The sequence below is a fragment of the Ascaphus truei genome, chromosome 8 (assembly GCF_040206685.1).
Source record: "Ascaphus truei isolate aAscTru1 chromosome 8, aAscTru1.hap1, whole genome shotgun sequence".
NCBI lineage: Eukaryota > Metazoa > Chordata > Amphibia > Anura > Ascaphidae > Ascaphus > Ascaphus truei.
Genome location: NC_134490.1, coordinates 29,139,945 through 29,151,094, shown reverse-complemented (window position 1 = coordinate 29,151,094; position 11,150 = coordinate 29,139,945). Strand labels below are relative to the sequence as shown.

General features: G+C 43.9%; 1 protein-coding gene across 3 annotated transcripts in view; it reads right to left on the bottom strand.

Annotated features, from left to right (window-relative positions):
- Nucleotides 1–2,319: 2,319 nt before the first annotated feature.
- Nucleotides 2,320–11,150, bottom strand: part of CIST1 (colon, intestine and stomach enriched 1) — a 59,344-nt gene continuing 50,513 nt past the window's right edge. For all 3 annotated transcript variants that reach the window (XM_075611046.1, XM_075611048.1, XM_075611047.1), the window contains 5 exons: nucleotides 9,163–9,201; nucleotides 7,834–7,878; nucleotides 6,139–6,183; nucleotides 5,423–5,577; nucleotides 2,320–2,500 (listed from right to left, as the gene is read on the bottom strand). In XM_075611046.1, coding sequence (XP_075467161.1) covers nucleotides 2,453–2,500; nucleotides 5,423–5,577; nucleotides 6,139–6,183; nucleotides 7,834–7,878; nucleotides 9,163–9,201 — 332 coding nt within the window. In that variant the 3' untranslated portion in view covers nucleotides 2,320–2,452. The remainder of the gene's footprint in view (nucleotides 2,501–5,422; nucleotides 5,578–6,138; nucleotides 6,184–7,833; nucleotides 7,879–9,162; nucleotides 9,202–11,150) is intronic.

Sequence of the window (11,150 nt, the reverse complement as noted above, 5' to 3'; positions counted from 1 at the left end):
CTGTATGTATGTATGTATCTGAGTTAGTCTACTCTGTATGTATGTATGTATGTATTTATGTATGTATGTATGTGAGTTAGTCTACTCTGTATGTATGTATGTATGTATGTATGTATGTATGTATGTATGTATGTATCTGAGTTAGTCTACTCTGTATGTATGTATGTATGTACTGTATGTATGTATGTACTGTATGTATGTATGTATCTGAGTTAGTCTACTCTGTATGTATGTATGTATGTATTTATGTATGTATGTATGTGAGTTAGTCTACTCTGTATGTATGTATGTATGTATGTATGTATGTATGTATGTATGTATGTATGTATGTATGTATGTATGTATGTATTTATGTATGTATGTGAGTTAGTCTACTCTGTATGTATGTATGTATGTATGTATGTATGTATGTATGTATGTATGTATGTATGTATGTATGTATGTATGTATCTGAGTTAGTCTACTCTGTATGTATGTATGTATGTGTAGTCGGGATCCCTTTTCCACCAATTGTTGTTGTGGGGTGGGAGATGCTGCACCTAGGGAACGCTCCAATAACGGAGGTTCTGCGTTGAGGGAGCCGCCATGTTAGGTTGGCGCCGGCGCAGAACTGGTCTGGCAGGAGGTTGCGCATGCGCCGACGATGTGCCCAAGCCCGCGAAGGAGGAGAGCTCGGATAGGCGGGGAGTTAGGGGACTACGGGTCCCAGCAGCCCCGCGGGGCCCCGTGACGCGCGAGGACCAATCAGGTACGAGTTAGGGAGGAAAAGGAAGTGGTGGTTCAGAGCGAGCGGTAGGAGGAAGGAGCTCCGTAGTAGGGAGGCAGTCCGCCCCCTACCTAGGCTGTATGCCCCTGGCCCAGTTAGGCCCTGAGCCCCAGTAGTGTGAAGCTGAACTAGGGACTGGCCATAGACAGGTTCCGGCTTCCTTTATTGTTAACCGATCGCTACCGGGACAGTTCTAAGTCAGCGGGAGGTCTGGGATCAGGCCCCGCTACCAAGTGGCAGCGTGTCTGGGTGGGATCGCCCCGGATACCTATCGGTGACGTGATCTACGCCCACGCCGATTCTTTGTGAAGATAGTTGCAGAACCGGGTACTGGAGTGCCCGGAAGGTAAACGTCAAGTGCACCAACGGTACCATCATTCACTCCGGACACGTGGCTGCGCAGTCACATACCTATACATTCACTGTCTCACAAGAGGGTGGGGAACGTATTCCAAGAGGGAACTGGACATGGGGTGGGATCACCCGGTGAAGGGGAAGGGAGAGTGAGCGTTCGGAAGGACGCGAGAGTAGTGTCTCCTCTAGGGAGGGACACCTGTTGATGAAGTTTATGGTTGCTGCAAGTAAAGCATATTGATAACGGTATACTGCTGTGTGTGTATTAATGTACATAAGTTCCTGCGAAGAACCACTTGGGCGGAAGCTGTCGCAGGTGGAGGCGCTGCACCAAGTTATAAGTATTGTACGTACCCCAGGCTCTCCGTGGCAGAGGCTCAGGCCCTGTGAGCCTACAGGTTATACAGCATATGGTTCGCTAGGAACCAGGGCTACATATGTATGTATGTATCTGAGTTAGTCTACTCTGTATGTATGTATGTATGTATGTATGTATGTATGTATGTATGTATGTATGTATGTATCTGAGTTAGTCTACTCTGTATGTATGTATGTGTGTATGTATGTATGTATCTGAGTTAGTCTACTCTGTGTGTATGTATGTATGTATGTATATGCATGTGAGTATCATTGTATATATGTATGTGTGTGTATCTCAGTCAGTCTGCTCTGTGTGTATCAGTGTGTGTGTATATTGGAGTCAGTCTGCTCTGTGTGTATCAGTGTATGTGTGTGTGTGTGTGTGTGTGTGTATATCGGAGTCAGTCTGCTCTGTGTGTATCAGTGTATGTGTGTGTGTATATCGGAGTCAGTCTGCTCTGTGTGTATCAGTGTATGTGTGTGTGTGTGTGTGTATATCGGAGTCAGTCTGCTCTGTGTGTATCAGTGTATGTGTGTGTGTATATCGGAGTCAGTCTGCTCTGTGTGTATCAGTGTATGTGTGTGTGTGTATTGTAGTCAGTCTGCTCTCTGTGTATCAGTGTATGTGTGTGTATATCGGAGTCAGTCTGCTCTCTGTGTATCAGTGTATGTGTGTGTATATCGGAGTCAGTCTGCTCTTTGTGTGTGTCACTGCACTGTTTTACTTCTGCATAGCACCATAACTTGCAATCACTACATCCCTTCATCGATGATTAATAATTCTCCTCCATCTCCACTAGTATTCAGCGTTTCCATTAAGAAATCAACACTCTAAAAAAAAAGTTACATATATACATATATTTTTTTTTTCTTGTTCTCCAAACACATATAAGAGTCTTCTGAACAAACAGGGTGTTTTACAGGAGCACTGGCTAATACGTCATTCTGTGCAGTTACGGTCCGTCGGCTGGATTATTTGGGAGGATAACGGGCAAAGGGAGCTTCTTCATTTATACCATTCTGCGGAGCAAGAGGAAGACACACATACAAATAACATGAGATTGGCAGGAAATTGTGGGAAATCTCTTGAATTAAGAAGAAGTAACTATAATTGCTCGCGATAACTCCTCCCCTGACTGCTGCTATAACCTCTACCTGTAACTGCTTCTATAACTCCTGCCCTAACTGCCCGTATAACTTCTCCCCTAGCCGCTCCCTATTACGCCTCCCATAACCGCTCACTGTAACTCCCCCTGTATAACCGCTCCCTGTAACTCCCCTGTATATAACCGCTCCCTGTAACTCCCCTGTATAACCGCTCCCTGTAACTCCCCTGTATATAACCGCTCCCTGTAACTCCCCTGTATATAACTGCTCCCTGTAACTCCCCCGTATAACTGCTCCCTGTAACTCCCCCCGTATAACTGCTCCCTGTAACTCCCCCGTATAACCGCTCCCTGTAACTCCCCCGTATAACCGCTCCCTGTAACTCCCCTGTATTACCACTCCCTGTAACTCCCCCGTATAACCACTCCCTGTAACTCCCCTGTATATAACTGCTCCCTGTAACTCCCCCTGTATAAGCGCTCCCTGTAACTCCCCCGTATATAACTGCTCCCTGTAACTCCTCTGTATTACCACCCCCTGTATAACCGCTCCCTGTAACTCCCCCCTATAACCGCTCCCTGTAACTCCCCCGTATAACCGCTCCCTGTAACTCCCCCTGTATAACCGCTCCCTGTAACTCCCCCTGTATAACCGCTCCCTGTAACTCCATCTGTATAACCGCTCCCTGTAACTCCCCCTGTATAACCGCTCCCTGTAACTCCCCCTATATAACCGCTCCCTGTAACTCCCCCGTATAACCGCTCCCTGTAACTCCCCCGTATAACCTCTCCCTGTAACTCCCCCGTATAACCTCTCCCTGTAACTCCCCCGTATAACCGCTACCTTTAACTCCCCCCTATAACCGCTCCCTGTAACTCCCCCTGTAACTCCCCCGTATAACCACTCCCTGTAACTCCCCCGTATATCCACTCCCTGTAACTCCCCCGTATAACTGCTCCCTGTAACTCCCCCGTATAACCTCTCCCTGTAACTCCCCCGTATAACCTCTCCCTGTAACTCCCCCTGTATAACCTCTCCCTGTAACTCCCCCTGTATAACCTCTCCCTGTAACTCCCCCTGTATAACCACTCCCTGTAACTCCCCCTGTATAACCTCTCCCTGTAACTCCCCCGTATAACCTCTCCCTGTAACTCCCCCTGTATAACCTCTCCCTGTAACTCCCCCGTATAACCTCTCCCTGTAACTCCCCCTGTATAACCTCTCCCTGTAACTCCCCCCTATAACTGCTCCCTGTAACTCCCCCTGTATAACCTCTCCCTGTAACTCCCCTGTATAACCTCTCCCTGTAACTCCCCCTGTATAACCTCTCCCTGTAACTCCCCCCTATAACTGCTCCCTGTAACTCCCCCGTATAACCTCTCCCTGTAACTCCCCCCTATAACTGCTCCCTGTAACTCCCCCTGTATAACCACTCCCTGTAACTCCCCCTGTATAACCTCTCCCTGTAACTCCCCCTGTATAACCACTCCCTGTAACTCCCCCTGTATAACCTCTCCCTGTAACTCCCCCTATAACCTCTCCCTGTAACTCCCCCTGTATAACCTCTCCCTGTAACTCCCCCCTATAACTGCTCCCTGTAACTCCCCCTGTATAACCTCTCCCTGTAACTCCCCCTGTATAACCTCTCCCTGTAACTCCCCCCTATAACTGCTCCCTGTAACTCCCCCGTATAACCACTCCCTGTAACTCCCTCCTATAACCGCTCCCTGTAACTCCCCCGTATAACCTCTCCCTGTAACTCCCCCTGTATAACCTCTCCCTGTAACTCCCCCGTATAACCTCTCCCTGTAACTCCCCCTGTATAACCTCTCCCTGTAACTCCCCCCTATAACCGCTCCCTGTAACTCCCCCTGTATAACCTCTCCCTGTAACTCCCCCGTATAACCTCTCCCTGTAACTCCCCCTGTATAACCTCTCCCTGTAACTCCCCCCTATAACCGCTCCCTGTAACTCCCCCTGTATAACCTCTCCCTGTAACTCCCCCGTATAACCTCTCCATTTAACTCCCCCTGTATAACCTCTCCCTGTAACTCCCCCCTATAACCGCTCCCTGTAACTCCCCCGTATAACCTCTCCCTGTAACTCCCCCTGTATAACTGCTCCCTGTAACTCCCCCGTATAACTGCTCCCTGTAACTCCCCCTGTATAACCGCTCCCTGTAACTCCCCCCTATAACTGCTCCCTGTAACTCCCCATGTATAAACGCTCCCTGTAACTCCCCCTGTATAACCGCTCCCTGTAACTCCCCTGTATAACTGCTCCCTGTAACTCCCCCCTATAACTGCTCCCTGTAACTCCCCATGTATAAACGCTCCCTGTAACTCCCCCTGTATAACCGCTCCCTGTAACTCCCCTGTATAACCGCTCCCTGTAACTCCCCCTGTATAACCACTCCCTGTAACTCCCCCTGTATAACTGCTCCCTGTAACTCCCCCTGTATAACCGCTCCCTGTAACTCCCCTGTATAACCGCTCCCTGTAACTCCCCCTGTATAACTGCTCCCTGTAACTCCCCCTGTATAACCGCTCCCTGTAACTCCCCTGTATAACCGCTCCCTGTAACTCCCCCTGTATAACTGCTCCCTGTAACTCCCCCTGTATAACCGCTCCCTGTAACTCCCCCTGTATAACCGCTCCCTGTAACTCCCCCTGTATAACCGCTCCCTGTAACTCCCCCCTATAACCGCTCCCTGTAACTCCCCCTGTATAACCTCTCCCTGTAACTCCCCCCTATAACTGCTCCCTGTAACTCCCTCTGTATAACTGCTCCCTGTAACTCCTCTCTAGACTAAATGATCATAACCTCCCTACTCACCATGGGGACCTCATCCAGTTTTTGGAACTCTGGCTCCCTTTTCTGGCAGAACTTCACGGCCGTAACAACGAGAGCGATGCAGATGATAGATACAAAGATACAGAGCACAGCAACCAGGCCGGGACTGTTAGACAGACCTCTCGATGTCTGGACCACTAAAAACATATCGGGACGTTAATGAGCCTGAAAATAATAATACACACATACTGTACAGACTGTGTGTGCATATAATATATATTTGGTAAACAAGAGACAGCACTCAATGTTGAAAATCAAAGTGTATTAGTGAACGCAAAAATACATCCAGAAATCCAGGGTTTCTTGATGTATTTTTGCTTTCACTAATACACTTTGATTTTCAACTTTGAGTGCTGTCTCTTGTTTACCAATCCTTGGAACGGTAACGTATAACTACATTCTCTATATGGGACGTGCACCTGTGGATTACCAGCACCTATTGGAGTGCCAACTGCCTTATCTGACTATATATATATATATATATATATATATATATATATATATATATATATATATATATATATATATATATATATATATTTACACACACAAACATTCACACACACACACACAGGATGTTATTGCATTAGCAAATCAAGTGTGTCTGTAATTTTCCCTTTCATATTGTGTGTGTAGCTCTGAGCAGATGTAGGTGGGTGGGCCACAATCCTTCATCCATTACACGCGTAGGAACCTACCTCCTGGATTTGTTGTTCCATTCAACGTAGTGTTAGTTTCTGTGACTGTAAAATAGAATTTGAACGTTTAGATATATTCGGTGGTTAAAGGGACTTTTTACTGTGTCACGTTAGAAAAAGATATACAGTACAGTACATGTATTAAACATCCTTGAAAGCTGTGGCTATTCATTAAAAAGTGCATGATCTCCCCCTAGTGGTTATTTTCTAGAATACAGGGTGCTGAGCTGTTGCATTGTATTGTGCGCGACAGGTGTGGTACTGGTCTTTGCATTAGGCTGGGGCGCTGTATACACTGTGGGCACTTTATTAATTAAGATTTACACACACACACTCTTACATCACAAACATTCAAGGACCATTTAACACCTAAAGTCATAAATCGCATACTGCACAGGGGAGAGGGGGAGGCTTCACCCACAGATAACATTCCAAGCTGCTTTGTTTTAAGTAAGTGTTTTGGCTTTATCCATCTACTTGACCGCAGCTTCATGAGCCACTACCCTAACACAAGAGAACTCTCCTCCCATTAGTTCTAAAGCCCATGTCTATAAATACTGCGCTATATGAATGCACACACTCCTGTCTCTTACACATACAAATATACAATGTAATTCTATCCCTATATACCAATAGGGACTACATAGTAGCCAAACACATGAATAGGAATGCAACACCCTCTTACATTTTAACACCTACCCACACCATTGTTATACACTCTCCCTCCACACACACCTTTTGTAAAGCGCTGTATACACTGTGGGCACTTTATTAATTAAGATTTACACACACACACACACACACACACACACACACACACACACACACACACACACACACACACACACACACACACACACTCTTACATCACAAACATTCAGGGATCATTTAACACCTAAAGTCATAAATCGCATACTGCACAGGGGAGAGGGGGAGGCTTCACTCACAGATAACATTCCAAGCTGCTTTGTTTTAAGTAAGTGTTTTGGTTTTATCCATTGTAACATCGCCGGAAGAAGAGATCCCTGTATCTCGAAAGCTCGCACAAATTAAAGCATTTAGTTAGCCAAAAACGGTATCAATTATTTGTTTTGCTTATATATATATATCTCCTTTAGGGTGTCCCATGTCCGGCGGAATCAGGGTGCCACCAGACTTCCATGTCATGGATCAAATGACCCCAGATGCCGAAAACAGAAGTGAAGGGAACTTCCGTTTCAATCCGCCTGATAACCCATGTTTGTGATTCGTTTGTTGCCTATCAAGATTGGCCATGGATTCACTACTACCAATCTTATAATTATGTTTATTAATACCATTAAAGGGTTTTATTAATATAAAACTCATAACACTATACTGCGAGCGCATTCCAAAGGGATTTCTTTTCTCTTTTCTATTACCTAACCCCCAAGAAAGCAAGCAAGTTCCTATGACGTACCAGGTCAATCTTAAAGGCACTCTAACGGTTAAAGTCTCTACAAAAACCGCACCAGGTTTTGCAAAGAAAAGGCATCCCATGGACACAGTTTTTCCTGGGACAAAGCTGATGTGCTTATTTGCACCTCTTTAGCAGCCATGATTTATTGTGCCTGTAATTTGCTCTTTCATATTATGTGTGTAGCAATGAGCAGATTTAGGGTGGGTCTGAAAATCCTTTATCCATTACACGTGTAGGGACCTCACGTAGGAACCTACCTCTTGGATTTGTTGTTCCATTCAACGTAGTGGTAGATCCCGTGGCTGTAAAATAGAATTTGAAAGTTTATATTAAAGCTGCAGTTCATATTTTTTTTTCCCCCATTCAATATGTGCACACTGACAAGTGATTAGCTAAGCTGCAGATCGGTCCATCTCCAGCAATCGATCGCTTGCTTGGGTTATTTAATTCAGTTCTTGCACAGCATTGTGGGCAATGTAGTCCAGCAATATCATGTGACTGGGCAGTTACTAGATACAATTTGTGCACTGCTGGAGAGAGGACGGGGCTCAAGAGCCAGAGCCAGTCTCAGAAGGGGAAGGGCTGTCACTTTGGAAATGCTTCCTACATTAGAAACATTAAAAATGTCTTTAAAACATTATTTTTTTTAATGTGACAAGTGTTCTCTCATAGTACAGAACTGATTTATTTGAAGAAGAAAAAAGACACATGGAGGATATTTCTTGAACTGCTGCTTTAACTCTGTGTCCCGTTAGAAACAAATCTAAATGTATTAAACATTATGGCAAAGTGGTGTCTCTTCATTACACAGTGCATGATTCCCACCTAGTGGCAACTTTGAAGTATACAGGGGGCTGAGCGATTGCATTGTAGGCTCACATTATCAGCAGTGTATGTAACGTTTTGCGCTTGTCAGTCAGTTTGTAAACATGATGAGCTAAGACTTGGGCGGTGGGGTGGTTGATTGCCTCTGGTTGCCCCCTTTTGTCTGATGTCACTGTGTGGTCAACAAGAGTTTGCCAAGGCAAAGCTCTCTCTCTCTCTCTGTCTCTCTGTCTCTCTGTCTCTCTGTCTCTCTGTCTCTCTGTCTCTCTGTCTCTCTGTCTCTCTGTCTCTCTGTCTCTCTGTCTCTCTGTAAGGGAAGAGGGATATAGGGTTAAGGAAACACTTATGCACTAAACAGGAGTGGGGGGAAAACCCTGCTGCCTGGGATAACACACTAAATAACCGTGAAGATTAGACTAGCAAAGGATTCTGGGATAGAAAATCGCACCCACGCAGTCTCCCTGACAGAGCAGCAGGCCTTAAAACTACACTAGATGTAGGTAGTCTAGACGGTGATTTTGTAAAACATTTAGGGATTTATATTTTGAAATCTCTTGGCTGTAGTAAAGAAAAGGAATTTGAAAAAAACTGACGTTTTTCCTCAGAAAAACCTGGCGCTCTTATTGTTTTGCAGCCATAAGACTTCAGTAAATAATTTGTGGCTGTAATTCTCTCTTTCACATTATGTGTATAGCTCTGACCACATTTAGGCTGGGTGGGACACTGGGAGTCCTTTATCCATTACACACGGAAGGACCTACCTCCTGGAGTCACCGTTCCGCTTTTCGGTGTTTCCGTGACTGTAAAATAGAATTTGAAAATATATATTAACCCAGTGGTCAAAGGGAGTTTTTGTTTTAAATAGCTGTACTGTGGCAAGTTAAAAAAAAATATTATACATTGATTAAACACCATTATATTATTATTATTATTATTATTATTAATAACATCATGGCAAAGCTGTTATTAATTACACAGTACATGATCACCACCTAGTGGTGATTTAGAATTACTGCAACATTGAATGTAATGTAATTTATCTTTGGCCAAGTTGTAAAGAAAATTACAGTCCTGCCCTGGCTTTGATAACATTTAATTTATCGCCCTGATGGTGAATTAAAAAAGCATGTAGCTTTTCAGAGCACCTGCTACTGGTTAAAAAATGATTATATGGTTATTTAAAAAATCTCTCAGGAACAGGTAACTCCCTGCAGCTCTGAGTGCTGCAGTTCAGCTATGGGGACCCATTGTTTTCAATAGGGTAAATAATATATGTATCATGATAACATCATGAGATACTAGGTATTTTAATCCATCTGGTGCTTCAGGGGTTAATGTGATTGGAGTTTTATTTTAAAATACCCCATATTGGGCTTGTAACAGTTCAGGACTTGTTCTGGGTGTGTGCTTGTCTTCAAAGAAAGCTTAATTGGGGGGTGGGGGGGGGGTGTTCTATCCTATATGGCCCACTTAATTAGACTGTAAGCTCCTCGGGGCAGGGACTCCTCTTCCTTAATGTTACTTTTATGTCTGAAGCACTTATTCCCATGATCTGTTATTTATTTGATTACCACATGTATTACTGCTGTGAGGCGCTATTTACATTAATGGCGCTATATAAATAAAGACATACAATACAATACTTAAAAGGGCTAGCTGGGTTGCATTTCGCTGAAAGTTTCGAGATAAGGGCAGAGGTGGGAATAAAATATGGCCCCTGTGACAACTTTTCTAAACACGATTTTTTACAACTAAGCTTCAAAGCATTCTCTGGAGGAGGTTTATGGATGCCAAGGGGCGTGGCTAAGAACGTATCAAACCAAGAGAGTCTTTAATAAAAATGAGAATATCATGTGATGTAATCTCCTCTGCTTAATAAAAGTTACAAATCTGTAATTGTGTCACCGAGGGGCACGTTCTGACATCACACAACGTATGTTTAAGAGGTAATAAGGGACAGATATGAATTTTTCTTTTAAATTTAGGATTAAGATGTTCATATTTACTCTCATTGTATCCGCCATGAGTGCCTGAATGTATTGATGTGACTCACGTGTGTGTAAATGTTAGTTACGGAAAGTTATTACTACATTTAGATATTGAGACAAGATTCAAATGCCGTTTGTAAGAGGTTTTTCATAAAACCGTCAATCTCACAGCTAATTTACGACAGGGGGTGAGTTTATGTGGTTTACATGGGAAGAAAGAATATTTAAGTCTGAGCAAAGATTATGAAAATCAGATCTTAACAGAGGGGTATTTGGGACAAATACGTGAGATCTCATATTCTGAACCAGTGACCGCTCTGGAAGAAAACCTACAACATTGGGTATGTACTATATATGATGCCGTCCTAACCTCTGTACCTACACATTGATTACATAAATTTCTATTTGATGTTTTATCCTTTTATTTTAAGAAGCTGTCCTGCATTTTATTGCAATTGTATGTTCTTGTAACACTTTTTTTCTGTAACCTAGGCACTGTATTTTTATATATATTAAAACATTTAATAAGTAATGCTTTGGGGCTCTGAATGAACTGTTGCACGCTCTGGAGAGAGTATTTAAGTTTTCGGACACATTTTGCTACAACGGATTCTTGTGTGTTAAAGTGCATAGTTTTTTTATTTATAGGATGGCTAACAAAGATGAACCCCATTAATTTCAGCTCTGGGGAACCCCTGCACCTGGAGCTACTTATCTCCGTAGTAGGTGCTGGTAGCCTCTCCTATCGGCTACCAGAGATA